This window comes from Lepisosteus oculatus, chromosome 26 (genome assembly GCF_040954835.1).
Source record: "Lepisosteus oculatus isolate fLepOcu1 chromosome 26, fLepOcu1.hap2, whole genome shotgun sequence".
NCBI classification, from domain to species: domain Eukaryota; kingdom Metazoa; phylum Chordata; class Actinopteri; order Semionotiformes; family Lepisosteidae; genus Lepisosteus; species Lepisosteus oculatus.
This window is the reverse complement of record NC_090721.1, coordinates 11,034,231-11,055,143: the sequence shown is the minus strand read 5'-3', so window position 1 is coordinate 11,055,143 and position 20,913 is coordinate 11,034,231. Positions and strand designations below refer to the sequence as shown.

Genomic DNA, 20,913 nt, shown 5'->3' with positions numbered 1-20,913 from the left:
TTCTCCAGCCTCTGTCCCAAAGGCACCAGATCCCAAAGGGGCTGAGCTAAAGGAATCAGCTGACTTTGTTGGCCCAGTAATTTGCCCAGATGCCCAGCTGTGTACCAAGCTTCCTCATCAAAATTGGACAGGCTTTATCAAGTTGGCCCTGCGTCCAAACATTCGCTGTCTCCTCCACATTAGGCACACAGCGACAGACGTCGGACTCTCCCCAGTGTCCTGCTTTCACTGGAGACAAGGAGAAGACTCTTGTCTGCCTTGAGTGGGATAAAGTGTGGCCAATTCTAGACCATATGTGTCAGGTTTCATTGATGCAGTTACCATTCTATACATCAAACCTTCAGCACCAGTGTTAACAGGAAGCAGATGTCCCAGGGGTGCCCATCAGGACCCCCACTGTCACCTCTGCTTTTAGCCTTGTTTGTGGAACCACTAGTTCAGAAGTGACATTTTGTCCATTGGGTGGGGACATGCTTTGTTCTGTTTTTCAAAAACATTATTGTAAAATTATTTGAAAGTGAGGAACAGAAAAAGGTTTATTCCATGCTGAAAGGAAAAGAAAAGAGACACGTTTTAGCTGTGGAGCTAAGGTGTGTCATTTGGTCTTATTTGGAAGTGGTTCACTAAAAAAAAAATCCTGGCAAGTGCTTTTGCCAGTTGTGCCACTGGGGAGCCCTTCCAGGGTTTTATTAAGGGTGTGCTTTATTACGCAAAGGTGACGGGCTCAGTGCTCACTGGAGATCTGTTCTTCTGATGGGTGCAGCCACTTGTCAGCCAAGTTGTTCTGACAGGGAGGCTCAACTGTACATGAGCCCAACTCTGATGTCTTATTGTGACGCAGGGTGTTTGCTGCAAGGAAATGCCTCCTTCTACAATTCCGTGGGCAAAACACTTTTCAGATTAAAAATCTCATTTTAAGATTTTAGACCTCGGTTTCTCGCAGGTGCGCTGTTCCACACACAAGTGGCTTTTTCATTTGCAAAAGGCCAGTGTGAGGATGTCAGCGCTGAGCCCAGATCTCCGCTGCCTCCATGATTGTCTTCCAGGGAGACCTGACTGTGCCCCTTTCCAGGATTGACTCCAACACCAGTGAAAACAAACTGTGGGAGGAGCTGAGCTTGAACAGGCTACTTCTGAAAAGGACCTGGGGGGTTTACTGTATGTTGACACAGGGACGTGCAGAGTTGGGTGGCTACAGGGGCTCAAGCCCCTTTGCCCTCGTTGGCCCAAGTGCTCTTTTTTAATAATTAATAATAATTGCTTACACTTATATGGATCTTTTCTGGACACTCCACTCAAAGCGCTTTACAGGTAATGGGGATCCCCTCCACCTCCACCGGTGTGCAGCCCCACCTGGATGATGCGACGGCAGCCATAGTGCGCCAGAACGCTCCCCACACATCAGCTCTCAGTGGGGAGGAGAGCATCTATTCATAGATGGGGATTATTACGAGGCCATGATTGGTAAGGGCCAATGGGAAATTTGGCCAGGACGCCGGGGTAACACCCCTACTCTTTTCAAGAAACACCCTGGGATTTTTAATGACCACAGAGAGTCAGGACCTCGGTTTTACGTCTCATCTGAAGGACGGTGCCTTTTTACAGTATAGTGTCCCCATCACTATACTGGGGCATTAGGACCCACATGGACCGTGGGGTGAGTGCCCCCTGCTGGCCCCAATAACACCTCCTCCAGCAGCAAACTTAGTTTTTCCCAGGAGGTCTCCCATCCAGGTACTGACCAGGCTCACACCTGCTGAGCTTCAGTGGGCTGCCAGCTGGGCGCTGGAGGGTGATATGGCTGCTGGCGATATTTTTACTTGTAGAAAAGAAAGTCCAACCAATTTTTTTTTTCCATCACGATTTTGCTTCTGTATTTAGTACGGATCTCATCCGAGAACAAGTTCCTGCCTCCTGTTCGTTGTGAAAAACTGTAAAAAAAGCAGCGATAAGCAACTCCACCTGTGGAGGTTGTGTTAAACATTTTTGAACGGTGAGAAGATCAATTTTTCAGAAGGACTGTACAAAAGAAACACATCAAGGGTGTCCTATTGAGCAATTTGTGTTTAAGAAAGACTATTTTCCTTCACCTATTCTAAGTTTGCAAATGGACAAACTCGCCACATTATTGTCTGCAGGGCTACTTAAGTAGCTAGATTTGAGATTCCCTTAAGAAAATTTAGTAGACAAGCCAGTCTTTTTGTATTTGATATAAACAGCTAACATGCATATTCTTTGTTGTGTGTATATATATATGGTTCAGTCACAGAAACAGGAGAGCATGGCTTCAGAAAAGAAGAAAAAAAGGAGAATTTAGTGAGGCAGCTAAAGGAAGCACATCGCTTCATAACTGGGTCACAGCTAGCGGCAGACAAACAGGTAAATGGGCATCAAAAAAGCCAGTTCCTACATCCTACCTACACCTCAATAACAGAAGAGTCTTGCCTCGCAAGAATGATTACATTGGTAAATGTTGTACGACTTAAGTTTTGATGAATACCAAAACAGCCTGTAGCCTATTTACTAAAAATATACAGGCTATATGAGTAGTAATTCCATGATCATTTCTGGATATCTCTGACAAGTTGTTTTAGGACACATCCAAAAAATAATTCTATTGGAATTCAATACATAGCTTAATATGTAATTATAAAAAGTGATGTTGATGTGTAAATGTTTACACTTTCAGTAGTGTATATTGAGCAATTTCAAGAGATAGCTAGTAAATAATAATAATTATAATAGAGATATAATGCTTTATAAGACAAGATCTTTATCTTTTTATTGAAGCTTGCAGATGATCATTTCTAGTGGCTTCCTGAATATTTGTCCCACAATAGATACTTTTTGTTGAAAAAAATCTTTGATTTGATGTGCCATCATATGAACTATTGTTCTTAAGATGGAAAGAGATTGCATTTGGTATTGCATATAATTAGATGGCAATTCTTTTATTTTCTCTGTCCTCTTGTTAATTTGTGTTAGTTTAGGAAAATAAAGTATATGCTCAGTAGAGGGGGTGTAAGATCTTTAATCAAACATAATCAGCAATTATGGACAACCTTTTTTTTGTGCCAAGGTTGTGAATATTATAATGCCTCTGAAGTCACATCCAGACGTCCTGTAAAATTAAAAAACACAGAAACGCAAGTGGGCACTGATTTGTGTCTCTAATGTAACAAATCCTGCCCCGGAAAGTGCCCCTTCTTCCCTCCTGAGCCACTGCCCACAGACAGGTCTCTGCATGTCTCTGGGTTGACGTACATAGTGTACATGAAATATGAAATATTTATGAAAATATGAAGAAGTTCTGAAAAGGCAAACAACATTAGGATATACAGTTAAATGCATAGAACTTACATCAAGGATGTGAACGGTAAAATTGTGCAATTCACTAGTAAGGCCCCATTTAGAGTATTGCTTACAGTCTTGATCACCACTTTACAAAAAATATATTTACTCTGGAATCAGTCCAGAGTAGGGTAATCAGGCTAAAGGAACTGATCCTTTCTAGTCCTGAACAAAGACTGTGAACGGATCTGATCCAATATTAAAAATCCTCAAAAAAACTGACAAAGACAACAGCCAACAAACTAGAGGACACAAGTGAAAACCACGAGGAAGTGCATCTAAAGCTCAGAGCAGGAGGCAAGTCTTTACATAGAGGGTTGTGGGAGTGTGGGACAAGCTCCCATGCCATCTTGTTGATGCCAGTACCCTGATGAGCCTTGGATCCATTAACCGCACAAGCCAGATGGGCCGGATGGCCGGCTCTCGTTTGTACCCTTTCCTGCGTTCTTCTGAAAAGAGTCGGAAAAGAGCAGCTGAGCACGTTCACGTCTCTTGCACTCACTCCTCTCTGGCAGCAGATGGCCGGGGCTATGCGTTGCTTGAGGGGAAAACGCGGACGATTCGCGTCAGTCCCAGGTCAGCCTCTTCCAGGAACTGTCTTTTCCCTGCGCTCTTGCGTGGGAGAGCGCTGTGTTGTGCGTGTTGTGTTGCCGCGCCCAGGGACACTAGTGGGCCAGTTCAGTGTGCGAAATTCCAAACAAAGAGATGCCTGTAAAAGGGTCGCTGGTTGTCTGCTTGCAGTTGTGAATCTTTCATGACCCGCAGTTAGGAGGGAGGACTGGGGTGAATACTGAGCATTTCGTTCCCCCTGCCTCCGCGGCCCCGAGTAGGGAGGGGGTGTGCGGGGGTTAATGGGCCACATCAAAGCCCCCTTTGATGGCCTCCTAATGGAAAGTCCTTTTCTTCTATCATGCGGGAGCTGTACTGTTGGCGGGTTCGCCTGGCTGAGCAAAACACACAGAGAGGGCAGCTCTGTATCTGAGGAGGGACGTGTCTTGCCAGGGATCCTGCAGTCTTACATGCAGAGTCGGCTCCTCTTCTTCCTGCCCCGTCGCAGTGACAGTCGGTCAGAGCTGTCCTTTGCACACCGCTGATTGGACACCCCAAGACAGCCTTCGACAGCCGCGTGGGGCTCCGACACCCTCCGCTGCTCTCCTGTCCCCCGGCCTGGCTGCGCCAAGAGCCGCTGCCGCCCCACGCAGGAACCAGCCTGCATTTCTTTTTTCACCTTGGTTTTAATATCGTGCCATCATGGGGTCTGAAAGAAACAAATCTCGGCTTAACGCACAGCCGGCTTTTGGAATATCTCACAAGGGCAGGCTGGTGGAGCCTGCGTCCACGTGTGTGGCTTCGGCTTAGACTTTGCTACTTTCTTTCTTTACAGAAAGAGAAAGAAAATCATTAGGGTTCCCTTGTCCTTAAAAGGCTACTGTCCAACAAGAGACATAACCGAAGAAGGCTCCAGAGCCGAAAACATGTTTCTTTTCTTCTCTTTTCAGCATGGAATAATTACTTGTTCTTTTTGCAGCCTGCACATGCTGACGCAGCAACCTGCTTGAAGTATTGTCCATCATGCTGACTAAGTCATCCACAGGCATGTTAACTTAAGATAAAGTTGCAAGTGAAATGCGGTCATAGGAATATAAACTGCAGGAGTTGTTTAACAAGTTGTTTACTGCCTTCCCACATTTGACACAAGTGTTGGTGATTCATTTCAATTGTGGGAAGCACGCATATTGCACAATTGTTTAACATGGGGGCTGTGACTTTAACTGGAAAATACTTTTGGGCTGGTGGTGGTAGACGGAGATAGTGAACCAATTAATTCCTTTTCATTTGTCGTTTTAAAGGTCATGTCTCAGAATAGCAGAGAGGGTTTTAAATTGCACCTTCAGAAGGTGCCACTGATCTCAGTAGCTGTCTGAGCTCCATGGCAAGACAGTGTCACTCAGTCCCCCTGCCACCAGAGACAGGCTGTCATCAGGAAGACAAGGCAGTAAGTGTTCAGAGTCTGACTCTCTCACGGGCCGCAGGGCTGTGGAACAGAGAACAGCACAGAGAACCCTTTCCATGCCTAGATTCACCCTCGGAGAGGGTGGTAAACATCGGTGCCCTTGGCTCAGATAAGGAGATGAGGCTACCAGGCATTGAATGGACACTCCAGGTAAATCTACAGAGCTGCAGAACTGGCCATGTACCCGTGGAAAGTGCAGCATCAAAGAGGGATGCAAGGTGCCGTCGGCTTCATATTGTGCCTGGATGCGCTTAGCTGGTGGGTTGGAGTTTTGACTGATTATTATGTAAGAAAACTACAAGCTGATGAAGACAGCTGTTGAAGAGTTGTATTTTGTCTGCATGAAAGGTGCTCTTACTTGCCTTAGGTAAAAACTGCATGGAGGTACTTTTTAAACCGAGAACGGGACAGGACACCCTTCTTTGAACAAAGGGTTATGGGAGTCTGGGACAGGTAACCCTGCAGTGCGGTTGAAGCTGACACCCTGGTTTCTTTCAAGAGACAGCTGGATAAGATCAGTTAACTACTAATGACAAAACGTGCTCGATGGACAGAATGGTCTCTTCCTGTTTGTAACCTTCCTAATGTTCTGTGGTCACTGTATGCCCCAGGTCAATGGTGAGCAGATTGTGATACAGCTTCGTGTCCACCCTCAGGACAGTGTGGCCCACAGCCAGAGAGCTGCCTGTAAATCAGCAATAATAAAATGCTCTTCCAATCCTCTTAAAGTCTGGAGCAGGGCCATTGTGTATATTAAATGTATATTAAATGAAATGGAGCAAAGAACAAAACAGCAAAATAAGATATTGTGTCCTCGTGTACCCATAATGCAGCTCTGGAGCGGCTGCGTGCGGCAGTCAGTAACTTCCCCGTCGTTTCTTCAGAACCCGCAGCCTCATTGGAAAAACTGAATCACGATAAAAATATTACAGCAGCCCTTTAATGGAACCTCATACTTTTCAATTACAGCCTTGGTGGAGACAGCTCTAGTGTGCGGGTGATAGTCGACATTCGACTCCTGTTCCACAGTAATCAGTGTGACAAACAGAACTAATCAACGAGGAAATCCATACGGTGTTTTGTACGTGTGCAGAGCCGGTCTGGCTCAGCGCTGTGGCTCGCTTGTCTGACAGCTGCTGTTGGCAGTCGTTAGGGCATCGATCAATACTTCCTGGGGGGCTGTGCCAAGTATAGCATGATCAGCTCCCACACGTCAGACTGGCCTACGTCACACCTCACCGGCTCTGTGTCGTTGTCATGTGACGGAGAGTTTGGGAAGCCAGTCCAGGCCGTTAACACTCTGCTGTCTGTGAAGCCGCTGGAGTCCTGGCCTGCTGTCGCTCACTGTCCAGCTGTTGTGACAGGCAATCTCGAGGAGCTTAACTCCTCAGGAGAATGAGGACTACTGGGTTAGCTGCTTTACAAATGTGGTGCTCCGCACACTGCCATGTTACAAATCAATAAAATATAACAAGGCAAACAAGCCGGCTGCCCAGTCTGCGCAGTTTTATTTATGAAATCACAGTATCGGTTGAAGTGCTTGGTAAGGGAACAATGCACAAGTGTTTTAATCAAACTGTGACTAATGCTTCCATAATTTGATTACATCCAATATTGGAATTGGCTTCCTTGATGATGGCAGAAGAGATGAGGTATTTGCCCTTTAGTTGCCCTACAGTGCCACCTTTTGTTTTGAAGGCTGCATTTCCACTGTAGGTCTGGGATGTCTTGTAACTTCTTAATTTAGAAATTCTAATGCTTTAGATTAGCAACAGTCCCAGTTTTAGGAAAAGCAGTTGCCCCCCCGTATACCAAATGAAATGATAAAATCCAAGACAGTGGGGATACTTTCTGAGCACCATCTGCATATGTATCTCTATTCTGCAGTGTGAGAATCATCAGTATAGAATAACTCGGAAAAGTACAGTTCCTGATTCCCATCCTGCCGTGTTCTTGAGCTTCCCGTTGATGCTGATTCCTCAGGACTCCTCAAGAACAGGTGCGATGGGTTTCTTGGATCAGAAAGCTGCTGCAACCACGCAAATTGGATCCAAAGTCCTTTTCTACGTGTGAACATGGAGGGATGAGCAGAGAACCGTGAGGCCTGGCTGCTCAGAGGCTAGTGGTCCAGGAACCTGCTGTGCCCTTTCTTCATGGTATTCCGGAATTTGCATCCGTCACTCCCTGCACAAGAAGGCATCTTCTGATGCGGAGCATTTTCCGGGGGCTGGCTTTTAAGAGAACAGCTACCCTGGGGTTCAGAGGGGTTAGCAAGGTGTCTGAGATCATTACACTGGTTGTGCCCAAGTGTAATTTTCCAGACTGACCTCCCATTTGTGCTGCAGCAAACAAGGATCACGTGAACGAGGATGCTGGGAATCAGAAACAAGCGCAGAGGAGGGGGTCTCTGGTGAAGAAAGATATAAGATGTGAAAAAGGGGTTAACTGATTTATTTCTGCACAAAGACATTCCGTGCTTAGGCACCTTTGAGTTATGGCAGGGATGGGAGTTAATTGATATTCCATTCATTGAAATTCCAAGTGCAAGATAAAGAGCCCCTAACTAAGGAAAGATAAAACTGACCATTACAAGTGTTCAAGGTCTTGGGAGTATCCAAACACAGGTGGCCCCCCCTTACCATGGTAACAATTTGCATCAGAAGTGGCTGAAATTTGCTATATAAACTGGAAGTTTTGTACCTGTATTTCGAACAGTACTTTGGTCTTATTGTTCCTTGCATGCAATAAACTCAGTTACTTAAACGTCATCTCAGGTTCCAGAACTTATTTGTCTCCACTGGGCTGAGGGTTATTAAAGGCTTCATGCTGCTGGCAATATTATTTCTGCTCCTCCTGGTGCCACCTGTCTGGGTTTTGCTCGAACAGTCTGGTAGTGCAGGTGGGAACAGCTAATAAGCTCTAAAGTCTGTTATTCTGCTGGAAATATCAAGGGCATGGCAGTTTTTCTTGTAGTGATACCTGGAAGTACTGGTGCCCCTGGAAGCTGTTTTTGTGCTTGATCTGTTGAAAAAGATGGCAGTCCTATTCTGTGTATGGTAGTGTGTGTGTGTGTAGGTGTGTGAATGCACTCTTTACTGTGTGTGTGTTTATGTGTGTGTACTCTATGTGTGTGGCACAGAAGGATCTCTGAAATCGCAATCAGTTCAGTTCAGTATTTGCCTCCAAGCTTTACCGAATAGTTTTAGTGGTGCATTTTAGGAATTTGCTTGACCCCAATGATGAAAATAAGTGATTAAAGAAAATTAAACCACGTTGTCCTTAAATATGCCATCTATATCTGCTCGTTTGTGTTTGACTAGAAAATGAGCAGGTGTGTTGCAGTTTCAGGTGCTTCTTGTCCCCAGCCGGTAGTGGGATAAGAAAAGCCTCCTGTCGGCTCCGGTTAGCTGCACAGTCCTGTGTCGTCGGGAGAGAATCAAAGCAGCACGCTGGGGGCTGGGGGCTGGGTCATGTGACTGGCTCTTACGTCTCCTCCTCTCTCCTGCTCATCTGCACTGGAGAAAACACTCAGGAAAACACTCAGGACTGTAGCTCAGGACGGGCAGCCTGCAATGCCAGCTGCACACCGGTGTGATGGTGCATCACTTATCAGTGCCCTGAAACAGTTCGCTCTCTCCCCTCAGGTGATAGAAAATACTTATTCAAGGGTCTGGCAGTTAAAGAGAAATAAATGCATACAGTCCTGGGCCACCTTGCTAAAAAACTGCACCAATGTGCTATGTATTTTAGAACAATAATCAGGTGAGCTGTTAAAAAAGGGCCATCTAGTTCTTAAACTACTGGAGTTAGAAGAATGAATATAAATACAAATAGGTTACAGGCTTTGTAATACACTAAGGTAAGAACTGCTAACTGCAGAATCTGCATGCCTTTTTTTTTTGTTTTATTTCCTCCTACTAGTGCTGTTGATACAGAAGGAGGAGAATTTTTGTGCCAGGTGGAGCTCAGAATTCCAAGGTCAGCCACAGCGACCTCTGAGGCAGCCCTGTGATTGGTGGACGTGGGGGCTCTCGTTCGGCGCACGGGAGTTCTGCTCCCTCGGTCCGTTTGAAGCCGAGAAAGAAGGGCTGCTTTTCTAAAGCCCTGATCAAAGTTAAATTGACACTTCTCCCCGAGAGGCGGGGTCTGGCGAGAGGTGCCTGCTGAGTGTTTTGCTCTCTGTTCTGAAGCTGGGGAAGGGGGGGTGGGGGTGGTCTCTCTCGCTGCGGAGTCTGCAGCAGCCTCTGTCTATCCACAGGATCGTCAATGCAGAAATGATCAAGTGTCAGAGAGTGCCGCCAGTGAGCGAAGAGCCCCTTGTTAATGATGAACTACGGGCAGCCTTCACATGACAGGAGAGGGAGAGCAGCTCCAGAGCCTGTCAGAGTGGCAAACAGACAGAGCTATTAAAGATTACCGAGCGGTTTTGTATTCTGACATGCTACTCGCTTGAAATCTGGGAAAATTCCTCAATTATTCAGCTGGATTCAGTACTCTGGCGTGCCTTTGAATAAAGGATTTCACTCTTGGACTCTGGAGTGGCTCCCATAAAAGCTTCTGTGCCGAGCTTTATCTCTGGTATTCCTCTTTAGTCTGCAAAGCTGCTGGAATAGTCTGCTGCTGTTGATCACGTGTTCATGTGATAAAGAACTCATTCTGTTAGGTTCCAGCTTTAAAGCAGAGTTGGGGTTATATTTCTGACTTGTCAGTGATGTAAGTGTCACAGTTTGGATTTATATGGAGTCTCGGGAATTGGTCATTTAATCCGGCCTGGGACAGTCCCTGAGTTTAACAGTGAGTCCCTGGTGTTTTGGCAGGTCGTTGCTGCTGGTCATTTTCAGGCCTGGGCCAAATGCTCTGTTCCAGAAACCTTTTTCTTGTCCTGCCTCTGATAGTGACCTGCGATACTTCATTCTAGGCCGCAGGACGGAGTAGTGTACAGTCTGCATTTCTGCTGTGTAGGTGTTAGTGTTACTGTGATGAGCCAAAGTGGTGACTGTTGCTTCCCAACTGGGTGTAGAAACAAACAGTGAAACATAAAATCATAGTGCTTATCTCAGATCGCAGCCAGGCCTAGTGCCCAAAGAACAGGGAGATCAGACGAAGGTTATAGTCAAACACGTGCCCTGAAGTGATTGGATATTTGTGTGATCTGTGTTGTTCTGACTCTGTGAGATTAAAGTGCCCGAGCTGTGGCCCTGAGCATACTGCGCTTCTCTGTCAGAGAGGCGGGAGCTCTCTGCAGTGCTCCCAAGGGGTAATTAAGTGGTGCGGTAATTGAGAGCACTCTTTGTGGGTGTGCCGAAAAGCCAAGCAATGCTTTGTATCTCATGCTCAATGATTGCAGCCATTCTGTCCCTGTAATCATTTCCCAGCTGTTCTCCATGGCTGTGTTATGTACACAGGAGAGTCTAGGCTACAGCAATGGAATACTAATATCCAGGGGTGCTGTACACCAACAAATGCAGTTGAAACTAAGCACCATGCAACGTGGGAGGGTGTAATTTATGTGCTTATCTGTGGATATTGCAGACGTTGCAATCTTAAGGAATATCAACTGCACCTATTTCTGGTGTTGTTCCCTTTTGTGAGTGGAATGTCAATGCACTGATTCAAACATTTAGAAGCTGCTGTTATAGCGTATTGTAAGAGTAAAAGTGAAATCTCCATTTAAAACAAATCAAAATTAGTGAGTGCCTCTGTTCAATATGCGGGACGTGAATCTGTCAGGACGATGACCAGTCAGGTCAGGGCTGGGAGGCCTTGATCCTCAGCTGGCCAGGGGTCTGTGCATTTGCAGGGTCTCTAGTGAAGAGCATCAGCCCCCTCCCTACAATTTCTCCTATAGGTTAACAGTTCTGATACTGGCAAGATTTGATGCTGATGTCCAATTAGATCTTTCCAATTGGCCTGGCTGGTGTAACGAGAGCCGGTCCAGGCTCCCGCGAAGTGTAGTTCTGTACCCTGTGCAGACGGTATGATCTGGAAGTGAGTGGAAAAGGACAACGGGGAGGAGACGACGAGGATCAGGAGGGGTTGACAGACGGGGGGGCGTGATGACAGTGAACTGGTGCTCGGGGGGCGTGGCCAGGGCAAACAAGTCCAAGGGAGTCCAGGGGGGAAATCCGGGACGAAGTCCAAGGTCCTAATCCGAGTGACCATCCGATGAAAACAAGACAAAAGTTAAAAACCGGAACGGGATCCAGTACAGGGACGGAGAAATAAAAATAGGATGACGGGACCAGGCGCTCTGAGCCCCGGACTCAGCAGGGTCAAGCCGCGGGCGTAGGGCAACTTGATGGTAGGTGGGCCTCTGGGCGTCCGTCTTCCAGTGTAGAGCCCGGAATAGAGTGAGTGTCTGGCTTAAATAAGGAGGGGTAGGATAGGAGGCAGGTGCACATGATCAACTAAAATGTGAGAGAGCCAGAGCGCCCTTAAGAGGAGGGAAAACTTGGTTGTTCCACATTTTTAAAAAAGCCACAATCAAGCACTTTGAGTAATTAACATTCCTGTTTGGAGGGAAGGTTGTTGTTCTGCTCAGCAGTACTGCAGCTGCTTCACTGTCGCTCTCCTCCCGTGTCTCTGTCTCAGGAGGGGGATGCTCTGGGGGCCATGGAGAAGGTGTGCCGGCAGCTGACCTATCACCTGAGCCCTCACTCGCAGTGGAGACGGCAGGGCCTGATGAAGAGGAAGCCCCAGGCGTGGTGAGTCGCACTCAGATTCTCTGCTCCTCTTGCTTGAAATTGTCACCGTCGTGTCTGACTGTTTTCAGATCTCAACAATTTGCCACTTTCAGGATTTTCTGGGTGACCTGATTGGAAGTTAGAGCAGGAAAATTGTAAATGTCTGATTCTCCTTTTAGCCAGAAACATAAGACGGTAAGATGGCAGGGCGCCGCATTGGTCTGCATTGCTGCCTCGTAGCGCTGGGGCCCTGGGTTCAATTCTGGACCAGGGGTGCTGTCTGTGTGGAGTTAGTATGTTCTCCGATTTGTGCATGGTTGCATTTGCGTGCGGGTGCTCCCATTTCCTCCCACAGTAAAAAAATATACTGGAAAGTCAGTTGGCTTCGGGGGAAGCTGACCCTGGTGCGAGTGTGTGCGCGTCTGTGTGTCTGCCTGCAGTGGAGTGGTGTGCCGGTCAGTGAGTGGGTGGATGAGCAGATGGATAAGATGGACTGGGATGCAGTGGGACGTGATGAACAGGGCTGGGCAGACCAGTGAGGAAGGGATGAGATGAACGATGCTGGAAAGTGAAATACTCTCTCCGACAGGGAGACGGTCAGAACCCTCACATTCCTGGACTGGAGCGCATCGCATCGACACTTCTTCTGCTCTTATAGTCTGATTCCACAAGGGGTGCAGCCCAGGGGAGATTTGTGGCATTTGGAATTTAAAAACGCCTCTTCGTTTCTAAAATAAGGTCATATTCTCTCAGATGGGGTCCTCACAGATATAGTACATACCTTGTTTTCAGAAATCATTTGGTGGTCCTGATACAAACACGATACATACAGTATTTCTATTTGTTTTTATTGTTAGACTCGTAGCATCAGACACGCCTGGCATCCGATGCATAGGACGATGCAAACTAATTAAAGCTCCACTTTTTTAATTGTAGTGATTAGCTGTCTCTCATCAGTCCTTCTTAATTGCTCTAGGAAAGTGCAGATAAGGAGATGAAACCCTACAGCTTTGGCCTTCTGGCAGCTTGGGGTCACTTCTGTCCACAGCCTGAAGAGGAATGGCTCCTGTTGCTTTGACTACCCAGTAATAAAGGGACACATCAGCTTATACTTTCTTGAGCAAATAAATAAATAAAAATGCCCGACATTAATGCTGCAGGAAGCTTTGAAATGTTCCTGTCTCTCTGTTATTTCAGTTGCAATACGTGATCTGCTTGAGCAGATATTGTTCTCCATTCTGAATGTACATAAACCTACTCAATTTGTTTCTGGTTTGAACAGAGCAATCTACAGCACTTTACTGTTCCATTTTGCCCAGGAGAGTGTTTTCTAAATTGCTTTGAAAACATTTGCTTTTGAAGATGGGAATTCTTATTTAGAGCATTTTTTTCCTCCATCCTCAGTACTTGGTGTCTAGTGCTGTGTGGACTGCTGTACGCGGGAGTGAATGTAGCAAGGGATGGGTTGCAGCACTGGTTTTGTTCCAAAGACAGATAAATACCCACCTGAGACCTTTTTAACGATGTCTGAGGAAAACACAGCCAGTGTTTGTGCCAGCCGGACGTTAACTCATTTTACTCTAATTTCTTAAGTGCTAAAATAGGAGAATCAATGTCTGTCAGAGCGAGTCCAGACAGCTATCAGGAGCCACTCCAATTGTAGAATTATCACTGCTGCAGGGCAGGTGTTTGTTCTTTGGGCAGAATGCAAAACAAACTTAATTGTGGGAGCAGCTGACTACGCTCTCTTCTTCAAGACTCAGTTAATAAATGAATTGGGCTGCCCACACTTACATCTCCGGCATCAAGAGAGTCAGAGCCTCACAGTGCCTCACAGAGCCTCATAGTATCACAGGGCCTCACAAAGCCTCAAAGGCCCTCGCGGTCTCCCAGGGCCTCACAGAGCCTCACAGTGCCTCACAGAGCCTCATAGTATCACAGGGCCTCACAGAGCCTCAAAGGGCCTCACAGTCTCCCAGTGCCTCACAGAGCCTCACAGTCTCCCAGGGCCTCACAGAGCCTCACAGAGCCTCACAGGGCCATACAGAGCCTCACAGTGCCTCACAGAGCCTCATAGTATCACAGGGCCTCACAAAGCCTCAAAGGCCCTCACGGTCTCCCAGGGCCTCACAGAGCCTCACAGTGCCTCACAGAGCCTCATAGTATCACAGGGCCTCACAGAACCTCAGAGGGCCACACAGTCTCACAGGGCCTCACAGGGCCTCACCAGGGTGGGGATGCACAGGGCACTGGGGGGCAGAGGAGGGGAGATCTTAGAGGCTCCTCTTCCAGTTCTCCGTTTTCTTGGGATTTCTCTCTTCTCTTCTCTCTTGGGAGACCTTGGCGAACAAGCAGATGCTGGTCGTTTAATGTGTCTTGAGCTCTGCTGTGGAATTAACCTGCCCACCTTTCTTCTATCTAGAATGCGCTCATTTAATTGTTCACACTGCCTGCGGTAAACTCACATCTTAACATTGCAGGAAGGTCACAGTGCCTCGGAGTCTCAGATTTATGTGTTTTAGTTTAATTGTTACCTGGCCCTTGGTTGTTTTGTGGAGAAGGCCTGCTCTCAGTGTGTTGCAGGAGTGACGTGTCCATTGGTGTTGAAGTTGAATCTGAGCCACACGGAGGGTTGCTTTCCCTTGGCAGCTTTCACCTGTAGACATTGTGGGATCTGTACCGTCTGTCTGAAACTAATCCCATTGAACATTGATACAACACTTTCACGATTTTTTAGTCATAAATAATAGCAATAGTAAAGGAACACAGGGCTGTGTGTTTTAAGGTGGCACTGAACAACCTCTCTACAATGTGCACTGATGTCTCAGCCTCTCACTACGCTCCTGTGCACACTGTGCACATGGGGCAGCCGGCACTCATCACTGCTCACTGCTGTGCCTCTCGCCGTCCTAGACTGATGTCCTCCTCTGTGGCCTTGAGTGCAGAGTGGCCTGGGGGGGTCCGTTTCCCTGCTTGGCGGAGCGTTAGAGACGCCTGCCCAGGCTGTCCCTGCTGAAATCCAGCTCTCAGCGGCGCTTTAGCTGTGTTTACTGTCATGGGAGAGGCAGAGGTTAGTGTTGAGTCAGCCTGATAGAAACCAGGACCCTCTGGGACTGGCAGCGATCTGCACACAATGTCATTAAGTTTTAACGTTCCTCCCTAATGATATAATTGCAGTCTGACCACAAATCATGCGTTCCCCTCCCCCCATCTGAGCTGTTCTTAGGCACTGAGCAGCAGGACTCTCAATGCGTGTAAAGGTGTGAATGCCCTTTCACTCTTTTTGCTGTGAGATTATTTCTTCCATTTCGGCATCAGTACAGTAAGTGTGGCCTACTATAGAGCAGCAACACCTAGTCGAAATATGCGTAACACATTCCCCGCACAGGGGGCACCACGTCGTTGAGGGCACTGGAGCTCCTGCCTGCAACTTCAGGAGGGTGAAAAGCTGGGAATTCAGAATAGAAAAGAACAGGAACCTCCTGTCTGGTTCCTGCGGGTCATGTCTCTTTGCCTGCCCGGAGTCAATTACTGTGGCCCTGAGACCCATTTCCTGCCCTCCACTGACAGCAGCGCCCAGAGAGGCAGGAGGCAGCCCAGTGAAGAGAATGGCAAATTCAACAGCACCACTGCCGCCTTGTAGCAGCCTGGTCTCATCATCAGCGGCTATTAACAAGAGGAGGCCTTTCAGCCCAGCCAGCCAATTCATCCAAGGATCTGATCCCGCCTCTTCTTCAAAGGAGCCAGGGAATCGATCGGCTTTGAACAGGCAACCCAGCAATTTTCCACTTTCAAGAATTTATAGGTAACCTACATTTTCCAGCAGAAAGAGGGAAATACCGTTTGAAAATTTCTTATGTGCCAGTTGTGAGCTCCATTTAAGCTCCAAAAAAATAAAGAGAGGGCTCAGCCTGAGCTGCGAACATAAGACACTGGATTTATATTTACAGCTACGTCTTGGATGGGATTGCTCTCTTGGCTTAGCAAAGTGTTCAGACAGCACGCTCAATTTTCCGTTTACATTTAAATTTAGTTCTGATTTTCTTAAAGGAGAAGTGTCAGTTTAGTTACAGTAAGGGCTGAATGCTGTCTAGATGTCCTTGATCAAACGACTAAGGCAGATCCACTGATGTTGAGGGCAGTCTCCTATAATTATTGTCTTGCGGTTATTTTCTCTGGTTCGCAGAGCAGCACAGCTATAGTCCTGTAGAGAGACTCCACATTCAGGCAGGAGTAGCCTCTGTTCGCCCCAGCGTCTTCCGGCAGGGTTATTCCAGCAGCACGGCAGAACTCTGACCTTAAAAAGAAACCAGAATCTTGTAAGTTTGCAGATTTGCCAGCAGGATAATCACAAACTGGAGATTAGGCTTGAAGAACTTTTCTGGTCTAGGGGCTGGAGAGGACCCAGCCTGGATTGTTTAATCCAGAGGTCCAAATCAGAAATAAGTTATTTTAAAAACAGTTTCGCTCTGTCACGGATGTCGGAAGGGACGAACCGTGGAATGGCAGGCGAGACAGGGGTTAGCCCGGGCTCAGCTGTTCAGGAAATGCCGTATAGAAACCTGTGCCCTCAGGTAGCGGACATGGGGCGACCTGGTGCTAGGCGGGTCTCAGGACATCCGAAAGTCCATGCTGAGCGAGTAGCAGAGCAGAAGCAGGAAATAAATAGGCTACACAACAGGACACACCAGAAAGAGAAGAATAATCACAGGGAACTAGGAACAGGAGGAAAGTAGAGCGTGCTGTACTGGGCGTGACACCCTCACAGTCTAGTCCTTTAAAGTGAAAACATTGAAATCATTATCTGAAAAATGTTTGCTAAAGTGAACTGAAAATTAAGGGACCATTGATTCAGCAGGGAAACTGATGGGAAGGGAATCCTGCTGTGGTGTAGCCAGAGAGAATGAGAGTGAGGTGAGGAGTGAACAGGGGTGGAGAGTGAGGTGAGGAGTAAACAGGGTGGAGAGTAAGGTGAGGAGTGAACAGGGTGGAGAGTGAGGTGAGGAGTGAACAGGGTGGAGAGTGAGGTGAAGAGTGAACAGGGTGGAGAGTGAGGTGAGGAGTGAACAGGGATGGAGAGTGAGGTGAGGAGTAAACAGGGTGGAGAGTGAGGTGAGGAGTGAACAGGGTGGAGAGTGAAGTGAGGAGTAAACAGGGTGGAGAGTAAGGTGAGGAGTGAACAGGGTGGAGAGTGAGGTGAGGAGTGAACAGTGTGAAGAGTGAGGTGAGGAGTAAACAGGGTGGAGAGTGAGGTGAGGAGTGAACAGGGTGGAGAGTGAGGTGAGGAGTGAACAGTGTAGAGAGTGAGGTGAGGAGTAAACAGGGTGGAGAGTGAGGTGAGGAGTGAACAGGGTGGAGAGTGAGGTGAGGAGTGAACAGGGTGGAGAGTGAGGTGAGGAGTAAACAGGGTGGAGAGTGAGGTGAGGAGTGAACAGGGTGGAGAGTGAGGTGAGGAGTGAACAGTGTGAAGAGTGAGGTGAGGAGTAAACAGGGTGGAGAGTGAGGTGAGGAGTGAACAGGGTGGAGAGTGAGGTGAGGAGTAAACAGGGTGGAGAGTGAGGTGAGGAGTGAACAGGGTGGAGAGTGAGGTGAGGAGTGAACAGGGTAGAGAGTGAGGTGAGGAGTGAACAGGGTGGAGAGTGAGGTGAGGAGTAAACAGGGTGGAGAGTGAGGTGAGGAGTGAACAGGGAAGTGAAATGAGTATTTCATTGTTATTAGGCCTCCCTCTCACTTGCAAGCTTCAAAATGCAGCTTCAAAACTGGCTTCAGTCCAGCATTCTCACTCAGAGGCTATTTCACTAGAAATGACAACGCCCAAGATCAAAGCACGATGAACGATTATGGAGCGGATATTGGCTTAATCTGCTTGGCTGAGGGCCGACCACCTGGCCAGGGGACAAGGAGGCCAGGACCCCCACGCAGGGTGACCAAGGGGCAGCTGCAGAGGTGGAGTAGGGGTGGAGGTGGGATGCGAAAGTCGCACGCGAGGGAGAGCAGGAAATCGCGTTGGTATTTATAGCGTTTGGTGGAGGAAGGATGACGGAAGTGATTGCTAATTACTGACAGCTGAGTACGATTGAGCGTGGTTGTTGTCATCCCTCCCGAACTTGCGTTATAAACTCCATTTGTCACTCAACCTTCAAAGCCAATCAGAATGAGAATGGGCTTTTCCCAGGGGAAAATGGTGCTGAAATGGCCGTGTGAAAAATGTTTGTGTAACTCATTTCTGGATCAAGAAAATGCCCTGATTCCTCCTCCCTCCAGAAAACCGCTCTCGAGCCTCAAAGGCGGTAGCACCGCGGGAGAAGGGCAGGGCAGCAGAGAGCCCAGGGCAGCACGTTTGCCCTTGTGCCTGTGGGCGCCGTGCTCGTGAACGCGCCCCTTTTCCAAAAGGAGAGGAGAGGAGTTCACTCTCTGCTTGGCCCAGCGGGGGGCTGTGGAGGAGGCAGGAGCCCCCCGGCGGTGGGGAGCGGCGGTGTCAAGTTAAAAATAGACAGTCCAGGCTGCTCCCCTGGGCACATCCACAGCTGGGTCTTCACGCCAGCGTCAGACTGTCGGCCCCTGTCTGGGCGACTCCAGATCTCCAGACCCGCAGACGACCTGCCAGGCGACCTGGTGTGGTGATTGAAGTCACCTCAGGGAGACATTCAACGTCGGTTTTTTAAGTCTGCTTCACCTTCAGGAGTTCCCAGGTGTGGAATTGCACATGTATTCTGTAAAACCAGCCTACAGAATACACACAGGAACTGCTGAGCTGGTCTGGACTGGAAGCATTTCTCCAGCCACGGTGACACAGCACGAGGAGATCCTGGTCAGTTGTGCAACACCAGGCGTCCCTGAGCGTGTTTCTCTCTGCTCTACACGGCGACAAAAACATGCAGAACCCAGAACTGGACAGAATAAACACTTTGCGTTGGGAGGACACTGTGTCTGCCTGGGCTTCCTCTGCTCCCTGTCAGGTCAGGCCGAGCGGGTGGACGGCTGGCCGATCAGCACCGCAGGACGTGAGCAAGGACATGAGGCCGTGCCGTCTGTAACGAGCCACTGATATCATCAGCTCGGTGCTTCCAGAAGGACAGAAGCAAGATATTAAAAATAATGACCACAATAAAACCAGAAATGCAATTCAGTGATGATTGCCAGCAAGTGAGCAGGGCTCTTCGGCAGATTTAATGGGCACATTTCCTGTCTCTTTATTGCCTGGGGAAACAAATAAAAATAACAGAACGTCACAGGCTGGGGGACCCTGGGAGAGAGTCTAGCCGTTCGATCACAAGCTGACCTGCCGGGACCAGGCCTCCACAGACACTCTGCAACCCTGCCTGTGGCTGTATGTCGAATCGCATGAAAAAATCATTTTCACAATCAGCCATGAACTAGAAGTGACAGCAACAGGAAGAATTAAAGATAACAAGGGCAGCAGAGGAGGATAGTAAAAGTTTAAGTTCCTGCCAGGAATGTCGCTGGCATGAGTGATGAAGAGGAGCACATTTCACAGCCTGGAGACTGCTTTCCCGTGGAAAAGTGGGAGGACATCGGCATGACAGAAAACGGTCACTGGTCACTGCCTCTGTGACGACAGGGGAGTGTGGGAAACTGTGCGGTGACCTTACCCAGGCTTTGCCTGCGCTGTAGACTATTTCGCCACACAGGCGCACCACATCCAAGATTGACACGGATCTCTACAGGAGGGGTTTGGAACGAAGCCCATCCAGTCACAGCTCGTGCCAAAATCGGCTGGACGTGCAGAGGACCGTCTCTTTGTTTTCACTTCAGATCTCCCACTCTGGTACCGAGCACGAGCAGCACCAAGTTCACCGCAGGACCGTGCTGCGCCGCTCTCTGGCTCTAGTAAAGTTCAGGATTGCTTCCGGAGAACCTGAGCGCTTGACCTGAAACAAAGCAGGTGATGTCAGGGACTTCGTGCTTGTAAACTGTAACTTAACTGATGAGAATGGCACTGCTGTGGATGCCCCCCACGAGACTGCCAATAGTCTGGCACCTCAACAGCCCATCGTGGCCTTAATGAGCAGCCCATTCAGCTGTCTTAACAATTACTGTCTTAATGCAGAATGGCTGTGCTCGCCCTTGATTTTGTTCCAAAAAAACAGATCTCTGCAGCGGCTGCTGCCAAGTCACACAGTGTCGAGGGTAAATCTTGATAAATCAATCAGTCAATTTGAATGTGCTAGAAAACAATGTAACGATGAACGATGCATCCTGGGATTAATTTTCTCCATTGTTGAGTGTGTGGAAGATTTCTATCTATCTTTTCATTCAGATCAAGACATGGGGCACGTCTACAGACACACCACTAGAAAACAAAGTCTGCAAAAACATTTTCTTTATTGAACTGAGTTGGTTGCACTGACTGGGAGACTGGGTTTCCCAGGTCCGAGCCTGCGTCTGCGCTGGCGCTGTGGTGCCTGTCCCTGCAGAACTGGGAGTGTCGCCTCTCCTCGGGCAGCAGAGCTGCGAGCGTCGCCTCTCCTCGGGCAGCAGAGCTGTGAGTGTGGCCTCTCCTCGGGCAGCAGAGCTGTGAGTGGGGTGTTTGCAGGTTTTCGATACGCAGCACATGTGCAAGAGGATCTCTAGAAGGTGTCAAGATCACAAGATCGCCAAGGAGGGCGTCTCGTCTGCTCTGCGGGCGTTCCAGCGCAGGGTCCTTGGGATGGGCCCGCGGGCGTCTCTCTGGCTCATTTCAGCCGTCACTCAGCTGGTGCTCCTGTCAGGAACCCGTCCTGCCCTCCCGGCTCAGACACCGGCCCTCCCAGCAACACATGTCCACCATGGCCCCCCAGAAGTGCCATGAAAGTTGTTAAATTGTCACACTGCCCATCCTGCTGGGTTTTCTTTGGTTTTAGT

The 20,913-nt window shown here is 48.3% G+C and overlaps 1 protein-coding gene across 3 annotated transcripts in view; it reads left to right on the top strand.

The window, feature by feature from the left end:
- Positions 1-20,913, top strand: part of lrrc75a (leucine rich repeat containing 75A) — a 61,685-nt gene that overhangs the window by 20,922 nt on the left and 19,850 nt on the right. For 2 of the 3 annotated variants that reach the window (XM_015367910.2, XM_006641133.3), the window contains exon 3: positions 11,957-12,069. In XM_015367910.2, the coding sequence (XP_015223396.2) occupies positions 11,957-12,069 (113 nt within the window). Of the gene's footprint in view, positions 1-5,222; positions 5,516-11,956; positions 12,070-20,913 lie in introns of those variants that run through there. The other variant, XM_069184139.1, reaches the window with a different exon arrangement.